The sequence below is a fragment of the Prunus mume genome, linkage group LG7 (genome assembly GCF_029339155.1).
Source record: "Prunus mume cultivar Tortuosa linkage group LG7, ASM2933915v1, whole genome shotgun sequence".
Taxonomy (NCBI): domain Eukaryota; kingdom Viridiplantae; phylum Streptophyta; class Magnoliopsida; order Rosales; family Rosaceae; genus Prunus; species Prunus mume.
In genome coordinates, this window is record NC_142704.1 from 6,470,004 (window position 1) to 6,487,518 (window position 17,515).

General features: G+C 39.1%; 1 protein-coding gene across 1 annotated transcript; it reads right to left on the bottom strand.

The window, feature by feature from the left end:
• Positions 1–11,478: 11,478 nt before the first annotated feature.
• On the bottom strand, positions 11,479–13,457 carry LOC103337954 (phenylacetaldehyde oxime monooxygenase CYP71AN24-like). Its single transcript, XM_008241128.3, has 2 exons — positions 12,378–13,457; positions 11,479–12,271 (listed from the first exon to the last, which is right to left on the bottom strand). The coding sequence occupies exons 1-2, from the start codon at positions 13,317–13,319 to the stop codon at positions 11,654–11,656; spliced, it is 1,560 nt and encodes a 519-aa protein (XP_008239350.2). The 5' UTR covers positions 13,320–13,457; the 3' UTR covers positions 11,479–11,653.
• Positions 13,458–17,515: the final 4,058 nt, after the last annotated feature.

Consider the following 17,515-nt stretch of genomic DNA (forward strand, 5'->3'; position numbering starts at 1 on the left):
TCGTCTTCCACAATTATTGAAGCCTGCAATTAAGCCTGCGCCAGAGATTTGGTTGTAATAGTGAAACTGCTACAAATTGACAATAAGTATCGGATCCACCAGGATGTCTTCTTCCACCAACCTAATTAATAATACACAACTATACGACATGGCAAAACTTTTTGGTCCACTGGATGCGTTTGGAAAGATTCTGACATTGCCCCCTTTTGATGGTCCAAGATTTTCCCATTTTGGATGAAAGATTTTCAACCCATTTTAGATAACAAAGACATGCTGGTCTTCAACCCTGCAAATTTATTTGTGAACGTGGTTGAAATGAAATCAATCCAGTTTTGTCGTAATTAATTGCATGCACACAACTACTCGCCGCAGTTGCCGCTTTTATCTTCTTCACCTTCACCAAGCTATTGCACCATTGAGAAATTATAGAACACTACAGTAGTATGGTCATTTCAAACGTTTGCAATTTAATTTCAATTATTTTGGTAGGCATGAAAATGGTTAGATTTGTCTTCACGTATTTACTAGTGACTAACCGTCCTTGGGCCGTTCCAAATCCAATCGACCACATCACAATTTGAGGCACAACCCCATGGACCCGATGTATATGTAGCCCTAATATCCACCACCAACTTAAGAACCAAGCCTACTCTTCTTTGATCAAAATCTTAGATTTTTTACGAAATTTGTTTCATTTAATAGAAGGTCAAACGATATTACATCAAATGAACTCAAATAATTGAGTTCACAAATGATACTCTATAAATAAACTAACATATAAGATATAAAGTATACCCACAAAATGCAAAAGCCCACAAAGCTCGGCACAACATTAGGAAACCCTAACACCATTAACGGACAAATGCCGCACAATCCTACATTAACAAGAGCTAGACACCCACCAAGGAAATACCAGTGATCAACAGAAAATGGTGGTGGGCAAGCCACCAAAGCTACACCAAGTAGGAGTAGCACAACCATAATCCAGGCAATAAGTGCGATTTGCACTTTAAGGACATCCCAAACTCCAACAGTTCCATCGAGGATAAAAAAATAAAAAAAATAATAAAAAAATAATAAAATAAAATAAAATAAAAAAAAAGTAATGATAATTGCTATATTTACAGATTTCTGAAAAATAAACATAGAATTTAAATTCGAAACAAGAGAGAGAGGTGTAAGATCGCTTTCCAGGTTGTCTTGAGTGAGCTCAGAGTCTGAGCCATGCATGCCATGCCATGCCATGCTTTTAAACTCAAATAAACACGTTTTTTGCCAGCCACCGCAAAAACTGGTCCATGAGATTGTGGACCAAATTCTGATGTGGTCCGGCTTTGAATTGGCCGACGACGGCTGTTACGTGAAGACGAAATCTTACTTTTTCATGCTTCTTACCAAAATAAGATAAACAATCCATGCATGAAGACAAGCTGATTTATTTCCCTTCTATTTTGGTCCAGGCCTAATCACATTGACTGCCTATGTGAAAAATTAAAATGGAAGCATCTGTAAAGGATTATCGTCACCCAGTTGATTTAAAACCAACACGATCTAACTCAACCATCATGATGCAAATTTTCTACCATTCATTCACATAAGCAGTACAAATACATAGAAAATAGAAATACTCTACTTGTTGAGTCATCATGATCCATTTAAACGTATCAATAAATGGATCATGATGACCCAACGATGAATGTACCATAACTGAACTCGCCATAACGATGAATTAATGTGTCATTATATTGTAAGCTTTCGGAATCGTGGACAGTTAAAAAAAACAAAAAAACAAAAAAATGGTGATCATGAAAATTGTTTTGTGGGATAAAGGAATATATCGTGAAGAAGCAACAATTGAAAATAAAATGCAAGTCAGCCCTTGAGGTTGCGTTGTGTGCAATTAAGCATGTACTTGTGAAGCAGCAATGACATAAATTAGAGCACTCCAGCTGCAAAGGGGAAGCCCGGGCAGGAGAGGGCTTAGGCCACCTTATCAAAATTAATCGTTTATGTATTAAAAAAAATAAAAATAATTTAAAATAAATAATAATTGCTCTTTGTCATGACAATGAGTGGAAACACATTTTGCCTTTTGTAAAGCTGGCATTATTCATGTGAATAGTATTGCCTGTACTAAGGCCTGGGATGACCTTGGCCCCTCCAATTTATTTAACCCTTTGTCCAATTTATTTAACCCTTTTGAATGTATATATTGGATGTGGTAACAAATGCCAAATTCCTTCATGCTAAAAGAGAGCTCAGTGATGAAAATGTCTCTTCATATGAGAAACAGCGGAAATCTTATAAACAATTGCACCGCAATGTCTCATTGTAAGTTGCTTTACATTTTTGCTGCCATTTATTTTCATTTTTTAATTCATGACTTGGTGATGCAGGTCAGATGGACCACGTAGTTTGGTAAACAGTTGGTAAAAGAGTTGAAGTTGCAACCAGATGGATAATATGCTTGCTGTTGAAGGTTCCACCAGAAGAGCAGAAGCTTGCAGTCAGTCGACTGTGGTGAATCATATTTTTATGTTTTTGGATCAATTGACATATCTAGGTTGGGTTGTAGAGTCATCTAGGTTTGTTTTTGCGAGAGATGTATGTCTAGACTTGGATTTGAAGTTGTTCAAACTTGGATAGCTTGTGAGTTTGGTGGAAGAATGTTGATATTTTTTGAATGCAATGAATTATTTTATACTATTTTTTTATTATCAAAATTGTTTCCGCAGCACCAAATATGAAAAAGAATTAGATGTTATTTCATATATTGGTACACAACAAAGAACAGGGAAAATAAACCAATTAGTTACGAATTTTTCAAATACATCAGTGACCAACTAAGTAGGTCAGTAATTTAGTCATGTGACCCACTTTTAGTAACCAAAATATGTGTTTTAGTGACCAAATTGTAAGCCCTTTAGTGATCAAAGTTGCAGTCACTAATGGCATTTTCTTTAGTGACCAAACAAAGGAAATCACTAATTCTTTGGGTTATAGTGACCAATACTTGTAGTTAGCCACTAAATAGAATTTGTGACAAGCTTCTAGTGACCACTGATATTTGGACACTAGTTATATTCAGTGACCAAAATCGATAATTTTTGTGACCAATTTGCTGGCCACTAATAAACTTTTTTCTTGTAGTGTAAGCTTATGGCCCCCTCACCACAAATCAATACTTGTCAAAATTGTATTTTAATATGAATATAATAGTAAAATCATACTACATTTATGAAAAAAAAAAACCACTCATTTCAATTTAGTGCTTTTGTCCGCAATAGTTTACTCAATGGGTCCAAAAAAATATAACTAAACTTTTTGTGTTTAACATTTTGGCCTCCTCAAATATAAAATCCTAGCTCCGCTCCTACCCTTGCCTCCCTTTGCCCTTTGCCATGACAGATTGGTGGAAGTGCTCTTAAGTGCTGCAACAACAAGCGGGGTAGATTTCATTTCAACCAATTCACAAATAATTTGTGTCAAAACTTAAAACTAGTAACTGAACTTTAATGGTTTGTTTGAGAATCTTGGACGACCAAAACAAGTTTACACGATTTTGAACAAAAACAATATTAAACTCATTTCCTGTTGCCCCGTGTCGCAAGTTTCTTTTTGGCTTAAATACACAAGCGCTCTTGAAAAATGGTCAAATCTTATATTGTCTCCCATAAATTAAAGTGATCCACTTCTTTAACCACTGTTTTGGGTCACACTCCGCCTCTCACCGCCAAATTTGTCAAAACATACGTTAAATATGTTGACATGATGTGGAAGGGACCCATTGTTCCACTGAAATACATTTCACGTAATCACCATGTGTGCAAGAATAATAATAAAATTATTTAACCATTAAAAAATAAGATTGATAAAATTAATATATATAAAAAATTCCAATTTCCCATTTAGTAAAATATTGAAGGTAATCTAACTTCACACGATTATACGCCTTTACTCTTTATATATTAGTATAAGCAATAGTCACACACACTAGTTCCACAGTGTTATAGGTGTTTAAACCTGAGACTCCTCATTTCCAAATCAAGATCATTTTTCGCTAAGATAAATCTCGTCCACACTATGCATTTACATATAAAAGTAGTATAAAAAATGCATTGCATGTGACAAAACTCTATGGACTTTTTTTTTTTGTCAACATTACAACCTAGGTGAAGGTACCTTGGGTCAGGTTTTGGAATGCAGGGACAGAGAAAAAATGGAAATGGTTGCCATAAAAATTGTTCGGGGTCGGGCCGACCCGGAGGGGGCTGTGGGGGTGGGTGGGGTTTGGGATTCAAGAAATTCCGAGCAATGATCGAAATTGAAGTGCTGCAACAGCTTGGTAAACATGATTTTTCAAAAAATCTACATCAATGGAGTGCTTGAAGAAGTTTTTTCCTGAACTTTTAGCAATGTTAAAATGGGTTCATTCCTTGCAGTTGTGTGCAATTACTGAACTGGTTTGACTATCGTAACCATACTTGTATTGCAAGTATGAGATTAATTTGTGATGGATTGATTTTCTAAAGAAAAGCAATTACCGCTCATTTCCCATTGACCTTGTCCGTGAGATTGGCCGACAACTGTTGGAATGTGTAGCATGTGTGTTGTAAAACCTAAGCTAGTCTCTTTCAATCACCCTAAAAACACTCACTATGGCCGGGGTGATATCTTTTCTAATTTTTGCCTTGTAAATGGTCATAATTATAAGTTAAATTGGTTTTGTTTTTCTTTGTCAGGGCTGTTCAGAGGGTGCAGCCTCGCGAGAGAGTATCAGACCTGTTCAGAAACTTCCTCGTCTTCAGGTTTATGTTACATACTTGGTGGACTTTTGGAGCCATTTCATTTCATTTTTGTACTTCTAATGTTTAACTACTTGTTCATTCTTCCTTTTCCAGAATCTTGTAATGTGTCATTAATAACATCCTCCTCATGTAGATATATCCGAATGTACTGATGATTATTTGTTAACCCCCGCTGTCCTTCTTAACGCTACCTGCCTATGATTAATGTACAGAATGATTTTGAAATAACTTTCTATAAGAAACAGAGTTCAGGGGGAGAGGGGAGATGAGAGATAGAGGAGGAGAGTAATTGAATCAACCAGAATACTTTGGTTTCTGTATTGCAGCCGTATATAATGTACAGAGAGTAGACTTTCTCAAGTCTATTTACAGAAAGAAGCAATACATGGTAAGTACAATAATCTCATATATGTTATGAATCAATTCTAGCTAATATGTCGTTGATCTTGGGGGGAAGAATCTGTCAAGTCTGATTTGGGGAAATCAATGATTCCGGGATGAACCGGAGTGATATTCTCTTTACCCTCCCTCAAGCGTAGCGGAGCAACGCGGAGATTAAGCTTGGATTTTAGAAGTGAAAACCGATTACGACCGAGACCTTTAGTAAATATGTCAGCAAGCTGATGAGAGGAAGGAACATAGGAGGTACGAAGAGCCTTGCGAGCAACTAATTCACGAACAAAGTGGTAGTCGATCTCGATATGCCGGGTGCGAGCATGAAAAATAGGGTTGGCAGCCATATAGAGAGCAGAGAGATTGTCAACATAGATGCAGGAGAGCGAAGGGGAATGCCAGTTCACGAAACAAGTAACCAAACCAAAATTCTGCTGCGTATGTGCAAGAGCTCTATATTCAGATACTAGAGCGAGAAACAGAGACTGTTTCTTGGCAGTCCATGTGAGAAGATTGGGGCCAAGGAAAACACAAGCACCAGTAGTAGACTGCGATCATCAACAGAACCAGCCCAATCAGCGTCAGAGAAACTCCGTAAGGAAAAATCATTGGACTTATGGAAGATAAGACCTTGCTCAAGTGTACCTTTAATGTACCGAAAAATGCGCTTGACAATTTGAAGATGAGAGGTTCGAGGGTTGTGCATAAACTGGCACACCTGGTTGACAGCGAAGGAAATATCAGGTCTGGACAAGGTAAGATACTGGAGGCCACCCACCATACTCCGATAGGTGGATGGATCAGGCAAGGGATCACCATCCAGACAAGAGAGCCGAGTGTCAGAGGGCAAAGGGGTAGGAGATGGTTTGCATTCAGTCAAATGAAACCGGGTCAATAAATCCACTGCATAGCGAGTCTGAGAGAGAAATAAATGGTCAGAAAACCGATTAATTTCCATGCCAAGGAAGAAGTTGAGCTCACCCATACGGCGGCTGTCAAAAGTTGAACATAGTTGATTAATGAAGTGGTTTACACTTGGTGAGGGAGAGCCAGTAACAATGATGTCATCCACATACACTAGAACATACATTGTGCAGGAAGAGGAGCGACGAATAAAGAGCGATGCATCAGAGTGACTGTGAACAAAGTGCTGGGCAAGGAGAAAGGCACTAAGACGTTGGAACCAAGCTCGAGGTGCCTGCTTAAGGCCGTACAGAGCCTTGTGGAGCCGACAAACATACTGAGGGTGAGAGGGATCATGAAAACCAGGGGGTTGTTTCATGTAGACCTCCTCTTGCAAGTACCCATTCAAGAAGGCATTACGAACATCCAATTGTTGAAGAGGCCAATTGTAGGAAAGTGCCAGAGACAATATAGTGCGAATGGTAGCCGGTTTGACCACCGGGCTAAAAGTTTCCGCATAATCAAAGCCTTCCTTCTGATTGAAACCCTTGGCAACAAGACGATCCTTGTATCTGTCAATTGAGCCATCTGCCCTCCGTTTAACTTTGAAGACCCACTTGCACCCCACAATATTCATGCGGGAGGTGGCAGGAACTAAGGACCAGGTCTGGTTCTTCATGAGTGCAACATATTCATCGTGCATAGCATCGCGCCAGTGGCTGTGTTTGGAAGCATGGGTAAAGCTGGTAGGTTCAAGGGACATGCGATCAGAAGCTTCAGCAGAAAGGGCAAGGGGTAAGGGATGGGGGCTGGTTTTAGAGTAGAGGGGTTTGGGTTCTGGACCAAATGGGACAATGGTTTGGAGACTCTTGAATTTTTGTGGAGGATTGGGTGTATCTGGAGAGTTAGGGAAAATCGATGGGTCAAGAGGTGAAGAAGTGGGAGGTGGGGTAAGGGGTGGGGTTGTTCCATCAGAGTCGAAGGATAGGTCTAGGGAAATTGAGGGCGATGGGTGCTGTGGAAAGGGGAGGCGAGGTTTCGTGGAAATGGGCAGCGAGGGTTACTGTGGAAAGGCGGCGAGGTTTCAGTGGAAAGGGCGCGAAGGGGATCTTGGATACCGAGAAGGATCGGCTGGGTTCGTGGTCGTGTCGTTGGGGATCTGAAGAGGACAGAGGGGAGAACAAGGGGGTGTCGAAGGAATTGGGGGAGCTGATAGGGTCGAGAAGAAATAGGGGAAGTGATGGGCCTGTGGGATTAAGAGATGAGGGATATGAGGGAGAAGGGTTGACCAGAGAATTAGAGGGCCCAAGAGATATGGGCTGGTCGGCAAGAGAGAGAGGTTGAAGCCCATTTGAGTGCAAGGGAGATGGAAGCTGGGGCTGCTTGTAAGGGAAGGTTGTTTCATCAAAGGTCACATTCCGAGACGTATAGATGCGACCTGAAAAAGGATCAAGACAGCGATAACCCTTATAGTGATCGTCATAACCAAGAAATACACATGGAAGAGATTTAAAAGATAACTTATGCTTGTTATATGGCACCAGGTGGGGAAAGCAAGTACATCCAAAACTTTTGAGAAATTTGTAATCTGGTGAACGGTGAAGGAGCTTCTCATAGGGAGACAGATTATCAAGCTGCGGTGTTGGTAAGCGATTTATCAGAAAAACTGCAGTGGAGAAGGCTTCAACCCAAAAACTAAGAGGCAATCGCGATTGGGCTAGCAGACAGAGACCCATTGCAACAATATGGCGATGCTTCCTTTCCACCACTCCATTTTGTTAAGGAGTGTAGGGACAAGAAATTTGATGCGATATGCCATGATCACATAAAAATGTGAGGAATAATTTGTTGATAAATTCACCCCCACCATCAACCTGCAACTGCTTGATTTTAGAACTAAACCGATTTTCCACCATCTTTTTGAAGGTAATAAATGTAGGGAAGACATCTGACTTCTTAGCTAAAGGATATAACCAAGTGAACCGAGTGTGGTCATCAACAATGGACAAATAATAATGGTATCCAAAATTTGAGGAGACCACCGCGGGCCCCCATACGTCAAGATGTAAAAGTGCTAATGGGGATTGAGCATGAAGCTGTCTGTATTCAAAAGGCAGTCTACAAGATTTTCCCAATGGGCAAATATGACAATTTTTATTGGAGATAATGGTACCATTAACAGGTAAATGGTACTTATTCAACAAGGTTGTAAAAACTGAATGAGATGGATGTCCAAGGCGTGCATGCCACACTTCCTGTGTCGTGTGCTCTCCATAGAATGCAAGTTGACGAGCAAGATGTGGGGTTGCCTGAATGTGATAAAGCCCATCAGAACTACTGCCAGTAAGAAGTACCGTCCCCGTCTTGATGTCCTTGACATTAAAACCATTAGCATCCAACTCAAAGAAACAATCATTATCACGACAAAACCGACGAATAGATATCAAATTCTTTCGTATTGCAGGTACGCATAGCACTTCATTAAGGTTTAAGGACTTATGTAACCCGGTCACTTTAGTATTGCCAATATGTGTTATTGCTAACTGATTCCCATTGCCAACAACAATTGTATCAGTACCTGTGTAAGGTGGGCATGCGGTAGAGAAGCGGTGTGGGCGGTCATGTGATGGGTAGCACCGGAGTGAAGACACCAATTGAGGTTTGCTATATCATCGTAGAAGGAGACGGGTTGACAGCATTTTCAGCCACGTAGGCATGAGGCTTACGATCTGGACAGAAGCGGGCTATGTGACCAGGCCTATCACACCGATAACAAATGACTTCTGAGCGCTGGGTATTTGGAGAATTGCCAGGTGGTGTTGGAAGGAGTGGTGGACGTTCATCTGTAAGAGTTGCGTGAGAAGGGGCAGATGGTGCAATCTGCTGGTCGCGAGGCTGAGTGTTGTGTCCTTGTGGCCAATTTCCTTGGGTTGATTTCCACGGATCTGTTTGCCCATTGTGCCCTTGAATCCAATTTCTGCCACGTCCACGTCCTCATCCAGATCCATGACAGGGGTTGTGATGGCGACCAGCGGAGTTTGAATGAGGTTTTCGCTCATTGGGCATTCGATCAGCAGCCATAGCAACACCTGAGGCCACGTTGAGCGACATGCGTTTCTGTAATTGTTCTTCTCTGAGAGCGAGATCATAAAACTGGTCAAAACAAATATCTGGGTGCAAGTGGAGTGTGGTGGCTAACTCCTTGTATTCAAGCCCAAGTTCGTCTAGAACATAGCTAACAAATTCATCATCATCCATTGTTGCACCAACTTGTATGAGGGAATCAAGAAGTGATTTGGCATGGTTGAGGTAGTCAGTCACAGTTGTGGTGTTGTCCTTCCTGAGGGTGCGAATTTGGTCTCGAAGGATCCGCACACGGGTACCTGCAAGGGGTGAGAGGCGCTTGCCCAGAAGATTCCAAGCCTGATAGGCGGTGGTACACGGGATGAGTAGAATCTTTATGGAAGAGGAGGAAGTCGCCTTGATCCAACTCAGGATCAGTTTGTCTCTGGCGAACTCAGGATGCACAGAGCCATCTTCTTGCACTTTGGGTGGGTCTGTGGTTTTCTTGATGACCTCTGCAAGGCCATGCATCTCCAATACGTCTTCAAATTGTGATTTCCAACTCAAATAGTTGGTTCTGTCCATGGGAATTGGGAACAGAGATGAGATGTTGAAAGAGGTGGGCAAGGATGGGAATGAGAATAGGGGTGAGGCAAGCTTTGACATTTCAGAAATCAGTTTTGTCATATCAATATGACTTGATTCTCCAGACTTGGGTGTGTTTGCCATTTGATTGGGTAGGATCGAAAAACGTGAGCTTTGGCTCCGAAGAGCTCTGATACCATATAAGAAACAAAGTTCAGGGGGAGAGGGGAGATGAGAGATAGAGGAGGAGAGTAATTGAATCAACCAGAATACTTTGGTTTCTGTATTGCAGCCGTATATAATCTACAGAGAGTAGACTTTCTCAAGTCTATTTACAGAAAGAAGCAATACATGGTAAGTACAATAATCTCATATATGTTATGAATCAATTCTAGCTAATATGTCGTTGATCTTGGGGGGAAGAATCTATCAAGTCTGATTTGGGGAAATCAACTGATTCCCTGGGATGAACCGGAGTGATATTCTCTTTACTTTCCAGCCACCTTGTTCTTTGTTAAATTTTACCTGAATGAATCAAACAGTTCTGTGTGAAATAATTCTGCAAGCTCTGATATATATAATATACACATGGTTCTTCCATACACAACTGATACCAAATTATTTTCAAAGTATCAGTCAGGCCATTATACCAATCAATTGGGTCTTTAGTTGGTACTCGTTTATCTCTCCTTTCGTTTCACCATATCCATTTTATCTTGAGATCTTCAGGAGAAACTACAATGAAATGCTTTTTCAAATAGCCAAATAAGAGAAACACAAATCTGATTTTCCATGCATGAGGACAGGCTGAGAAATCTCTGGTTTATTTTAGGCTAAAACTTAGACAAATTCAATGTCGAGTGCTTCCGGTGTCAAAACTATCATCATTAGTTGCCTAACTTGCCTAACTTTGCAGGGAAAAGGGAAGACTAAACACTCTTGATGGCGTACCAACATGTCAAGAACGAACCTGAAGCAAACATTGTATCTAGATACATGCTGCAACAATCATGTGCGGTAGTAAGTCATCTTTTCATACTACTGTATGTTTTAGTGACAACTCTGTTAGAAATAAGAGTGCTAAATTGCTATAAAATAAATACTACACATAAAACAGATTTTTACAAAAGGAGAATTGAATTAGAAGAACCTTAATTGAGTCGAGGCAAGTGTTGGACACTCTAACCTTAAGACGAATTACACCCCACACTGGTGCTTATGGTTCACTAGCGTTCGCCTCCCAGGATACAACGACTCCCCTCCTTGTGAAAAAGCACTGCAATTCACAAGGAACTTTGAACCACATTATGCAGGAACCTCTCTTTATGAAAACTCTAATGCTTTCTATATGTGAAAGTCTGTATGTAGAGAATTAAATTGAATTCCTAAAACTACAGGAGGATTGCTCTATTTATAGATGATGAAATACCCTTTCCAAAAAGGTATCCCTATCTGAAAAGGCAAACAATGCATCCCTTGGTTTGAATAGTTGTCACCCCAAACAATGCATCCCTTGGTTTGAAGAGTTGTCACCCCCCATGTGAAGATGTCTTTAACCCAAGGGTCATGTCTTTAACCTAATGGATTTTGTTAATTTCTATTCAAATAAGAAAATCAATATTAGTTAATATTAAATTTTCCAACAAACTCTTCAGGGAAATAATCCATTTTATGTTGAGATGTTCACAAGAAACTACAATTAAATGCAATTTCAAATAGCCAAAGATGATTACAACATCTCAGAGATATATCACTCTGTAATTATTATTATTATAAATATTTATGTTGCTGCAGGCATTGCAGATACAACTTCTTGCTCAACAGAAAACAAAAAAAAAAACTAGATTTAGAGCATAAATAAAATAAAGAGGCCATGAAAACTCTGGATGATGATGGAGGGATTAAGGGGAGTATGGTGTTGGAATAAGATACAGAGGAGTTTTCTTATAGACTGTGAGACCGTAAACTTCGGACATGTCCAAGGTCTCAGCCAATTTACTGCCACCACTAGGCAACTTCCAGTTGAACCAAAACAGGATGTTGGCAAGCACATATTCAGCAGAAGCAACCCCAAAGGCGAGTCCAGGACACACCCTTCTCCCAGCGCCAAATGGGATGAGCTCAAACTCCTGACCTACGAAACCAACGGAGTTCTCCTCGAACCTCTCTGGCATAAACTCATCTGGCTTGTTCCACACTTTGGGGTCTCTTTGTATAGCGTATGCATTCACAAACACTTGTGTTTTCGCAGGTATATCGTAACCTCCCAATTTTACATCTGACATTGCTTCCCGAGGAAGTAAAAGAGGCGCTGGAGGGTGAAGTCTTAAATTTTCTTTGACCACACATGTCATGTATTTCATTTCCTTGATGTCACTCTCCTCTACATATCCCCTTTTCCCCGCCACTCTTCTTACCTCTTCTTGGACTTTCTTCATCACCCGTGGATTTTGCAAAAGCTCTGACATTAACCATATCGCTGCTGTCCAACTAGTATCACTTCCACCCACAAACATGTCCTAAAATCATAAAATCAACAAGCCAAATCAATCTTCAGCCACATATATATATATCAATGTGACTAAAGCTAGGGAGGGGGGAGGGGAGGATGGGGGATATACATACCTGCAGAATTGCTTTGACATTGGAGGTAGTGAGCTCAAAGTCGAGTGAGCCGTCCTTTTGAACGTCGAGGAGAATATCCACAATATCCTTTTTACGAGGCTTACCTTCTTCCTGTGCTGCCTTATGTTCGTCAATCAACTTATCGAAAAATTTATCAAATTCTAACCAAATTGATTTCAAATGTGCAAGGTGGCCTCTGGCACGGTCAATCCATTTCAAAGAAGGGAAGAAATCTCCGAAGCTGAAACTCATCACCTGAGTCATCAACTCCGTCGTGGTCTCTCCAAACCAATTGTCTTCTTTGTCCTCAAACTTCTTTCCAAGAATGCACCTGCAGATGATGTTGTTGGAGGTTGACACCAGCAGCTCCCCAATATTAATGGGAGCCCCGTTCAAGCTGGCGGAGGCTTTGCGAATCTTGCTGACCAACTCTGCAACTTCCTCCACCCTTGCGTACTGGAACTGGTGCACTCTTTTGAGGCTCAGAAGCTCAAGAACACAAATTCTGCGAACTTGTTTCCAGTACTCCCCGTATGGGGAAAAAGTAATGTCATGGCCGTCGTAGAACAATATACTTGGAGCCGTGGTTTGAGGCCGGCTGCAGAACACAATGTCTTGGGTCTTCATCACGTCCTTGGCCATCTCTGCAGATGAAACAATCAGCGTTGGAACTTTTCCTAAGTGCAGAAGCATAACATCGCCATACTTCTTCGAGAGAGCTCGAAGAGAGCGGTGTGGGAATGATCCTAGCTGGTGAAGGTTCCCAATCCAAGGCAACCTTGGTGGGGATGGTGGCAGTTTGAGTTTCTGGTTTTTCCCACTTGATGAGGATGATCTTGTAAGTGCAAACAATATGAATATTGAAAGGAAGAGAAGAGGAAGCAGGAAAAGATTGCTCTGTAGGTGCTGCCACATTTGATTAAAAAATGAAAATACAGCCATTGCTTTAATTTTGGATTGCCAGTTGAAATCTGAGGGCTTTCTTCTTCATCTTTATAGGGAAGTTGTCCAGCCTGCGCCAGAGCTTGGTTGTAATTTTTTACTGAGAGCTAGGGACAATAAGTTATTTCAACGTCAAGATAAATATTTGAGATATTTTCAAATCAACAGATTCAAGTGCAGCCCCTCGAATTATTTGAGAACATGATTGAAATGAAATCCTGTTGCACAGAGGGCTATATTTCTTGATCCGACAAACAACTTTATGTCAACAGCCTTCTTTTGTTGCTTTCTATGTCTCGCCATTCCCAAACATAACCTTTGCATAGCACATTAATGGCAAAAGTCACTTTTCGCCCTCGTAGTTCACGTGGTTTTCAATTCTGGTAATTTGATCTCTGTAGTTTTGAGTTTCTGAAATGGCAAGAGGAGTCCGCCTCCATGTCGGGCTCTGTCTTTCATGCAAACACGGAAGTTTCTGATATGACACAACAGACGGATAAAACGTGGAGGAAAAGCAGACATATTCTCTTCTTTTTTTCCTAAAAATATAATTTTTATTTGATATATTATATGTTTATTGTATATTCATTTAGTATTCTTTTGAAAAAATTATTTAGACAACTTTGGGTTTCTTAAGATAATTGGAACATGTGAAACTCTAGGATTTTGAGTTTTTCATTAGAATCATGAATGTATGAATTGATATCATTTATTTATTGTTGTGTCTACCCAAGTGCAAGTAGTCACACGTAGTAATAATCTTGAAAGTCCAAGTATCGTATCCTCAAGGAGCAGGTAGGCAAATATCTGCATACAAAGAAATAATTAAACGTACCACAATAAAAGTGACAAGCAAAATGGAAAAGTAATTTGATTTGATTGTTGTGGAAAATTGAGTTTAAAAATGAAATATCAATAATGGAAATGCTGAGGCATCAAGGTTCAATTCTTTAAACAAAATATGTTTCATGCTCTTTAATCCAAATTATAACTCGATTAAAATCATCATTGAGAAACTTTAACCGGAAGATAAAGAAATTAAAACCAATTTAATTTTTCAATGTAATCTTTTATTAATAATTGTTCAGAAAATAGAGTTGCTTAATATCTACTCTTTTAATTTAAAAGTATGCTAAGTCAGTTCTTAACAATGAGAAAAATATAATTGAACTCATGAAAAGATAATAGCACTTAACATCAATCAAAATAAAATGATATGAAAATATTGAACAACCAAAAATAAAAGAATTTAGCAATTCATACCGTATATTGGATTAAAGAACAATTCACAAACTTACTCAAAGAACATTCCCTTTAGCCTTAGCTAGAGTTCTAGCAACTCATTACAAAGGAAAACATAAACTAAATGGATAAAGAAATATATCGTAGGGGTGCCCTTGCCAAATAAGTTGATGGGTGATTTATAGTAGTCAATGAGGTGAGTGGGCTAATACATTCATAGTGGGTGATGAAGGGTTTAATTGAGGGATTAATTTGATTAAACATGTGTTGATGGTGAAGAGTTAGTGGAAAAGAAATAACGGTGAGGTAAGTGGGCGTTAAATGGCTATGAATGACATAAAATAAGCTCTTTAGCTTCAACGGTTTTGTCTTCTCTTCTCCCTCTTTATTTCTCTTTATAATCACAATAATCCCACAATCAATTCTTCAATTAAATCTGCCAGCAATTCTCTTCACACCTAGCTTGAACTTGGACAAATGTATGTCTTCATCTTTTGGCTTTCCAACTTCCTACAGAAGATAAATTCACCTAATAAGTTCATCAAATTAATATAGAAAATTCATAAATCCAGTTAGTGAGAATAAAATGTAACAACAAGTGAAACTATATTCATTAAGCCAAAATTTTATCATAAAGTCTCCAAAATAATAGTAAAAAGATGTAATTTGAGACTCTCGTCACAACCCCCAACCAGCTTATTGCTAGTCCCTAACTATTCAAGCGACTAAAAGAAACTCAAATTTAAGTAAAAATGACAAAAAGAAAAAAAAAACAAATAAAACAACTAAACCACTTTCGCAGGATACGATTGCATTTAGCGTATGCAACAAGCCTTTAAACCCTTAGGTTACCCCTAAAGGACGAGTTGTAGTCTCGTGAGGGTTTCCAGGGATGATACCCACAAACATCAAGTATGAGGCTAGCACAATTATTCAGAAACATGAAATAAAATAAAATTTGGAAAATAATTTCAACATCTGTCACCAACAAAAAGGACAAAGCACAAAGTCCAAATTTTCAATTCATGAACAACGTTAAAAGAGAGAACACTTATTTAACATTTCAAGTTAATCCCACCTCGAAGTCCCAAATCATTTATAATTAGCTAGCAAAATTTTCACATGTTTCCTTTGGTGTAAAGTGAACCAACACAATTGAGTGGCATTAGCTAAATTCCAATCACACCAACCTTTTGAAAGGAAGAGAAGAGGAAGCAGGAAAAGATTGCTCTGTAGGTGCTGCCACATTTGATTAATAAATGAAAATACAGCCATTGCTTTAATTTTGGATTGCCAGTTGAAATCTGAGGGCTTTCTTCTTCATCTTTATAGGGAAGTTGTCCAGCCTGCGGCAGAGCTTGGTCGTAATTTTTTACTGAGAGCTAGGGACAATAAGTTATTTCAATGTCAAGATAAATATTTGAGATATTTTCAAATCAACAGAATTCAAGTGCAGCCCCTCGAATTATTTGAGAACATGATTGAAATGAAATCCTGTTGCACAGAGGGCTATATTTCTTGATCCGACAAACAACTTTATGTCAACAGCCTTCTTTTGTTGCTTTCTATGTCTCGCCATTCCCAAACATAACCTTTGCATAGCACATTATTGGCAAAAGTCACTTTTCGCCCTCGTAGTTCACGTGGTTTTCAATTCTGGTAATTTGATCTCTGTAGTTTTGAGTTTCTGAAATGGCAGGAGGAGTCCGCCTCCATGTCGGGCTCTGTCTTTCATGCAAACACGGAAGTTTCTGATATGACACAACAGACGGATAAAACGTGGAGGAAAAGCAGACATATTCTCTTCTTTTTTTCCTAAAAATATAATTTTTATTTGACAACTTTGGGTTTCTTAAGATAATTGGAACATGTGAAACTCTAGGATTTTGAGTTTTTCATTAGAATCATGAATGTATGAATTGATATCATTTATTTATCTTGAATGATAAGTTTTTATTTAACTTGAACATGTTAATTTTTAATTATTGAGTCTAGCACATAAGTGAAAAATGAAAAATAAAAAATTTGTGACACAATTTGAAGGGGCCTAATTCTTTACTTTCACCCTCGATGAAGGACGTTTGTTGAATTGCAATAGAATCAAACTACAATGCAAAATTAAAAAGATTTTCATTTTGCACCCCCCTCCCCCCTGAGCTATGACCATAATCAAACTTAATCCCCCGAACTAAAAAATCAGTTAATTTTGTAGTTGAATTTATTAAAACAGCCAATTTAACCCCCACTGTTAAATTTTTCGAATTTCATTCACTTTTCTGTCCAAAAAGTCACATGACTTACTAGTTGATTTATTATTATTATTATTATTAAAAATTAAAATATTTAGAAAATAGAAAGAAAAAAAAATAGGAACCCAGCCACCGCCACGCACCATCCCCATCTCCCCTTGCTACCATCCCCACCCAACCCCAGCCGCCACCCCCTCTATTCCCTTATTCCTCCCCAAAACTCCATTTCAGAATATCAGTAGCAAATGGGTTCATCGAATAGTAAAATAATCTTAGAAATTCCCAACAACCAAAAATTGCGAAGTCATCTTTTTCTTTGCTCTTCAACCCCAAATTCATGAAGAACCTCACACTGCAAACAAAACCCAGATCATAAAAATCAAGAAAAAACAAACAAAACTAAAGAAATCAAACTCATAGGGCAATAAATCAACTAAAACAAGAAACTTTTCAAAAACGAATTGCTTACATATCCAACGGTGTGGATGTAGGCCTTGATTGCATTCTCTGGAGACAAAATCAACTTCATTTCCGTCCAACCCACTTGCTGCTGATATTAGGAAATAGAGTTTTGGGGAGGAAGAAGGGAAGAGAGGGGGTGGTGGCTGGGGTTAGGTGGCGATGGTGAGCATGGGGCTGTGGGTTTTTTAATTAAAAAATAATAATAAAAAATTATAAGCTTTTCTCTATTTTATTATGATTTGT

Excerpts from the sequence above, each read along its gene's own strand:
- LOC103337954 (XM_008241128.3), bottom strand. The coding sequence starts at position 13,319 with ATGGCTGTATTTTCATTTTTTAATCAAATGTGGCAGCACCTACAGAGC. Across the intron at positions 12,272-12,377 it reads ATGTCAAAGCAATTCTGCAG|GACATGTTTGTGGGTGGAAG; the intron begins GTATGTATATCC and ends TTATGATTTTAG.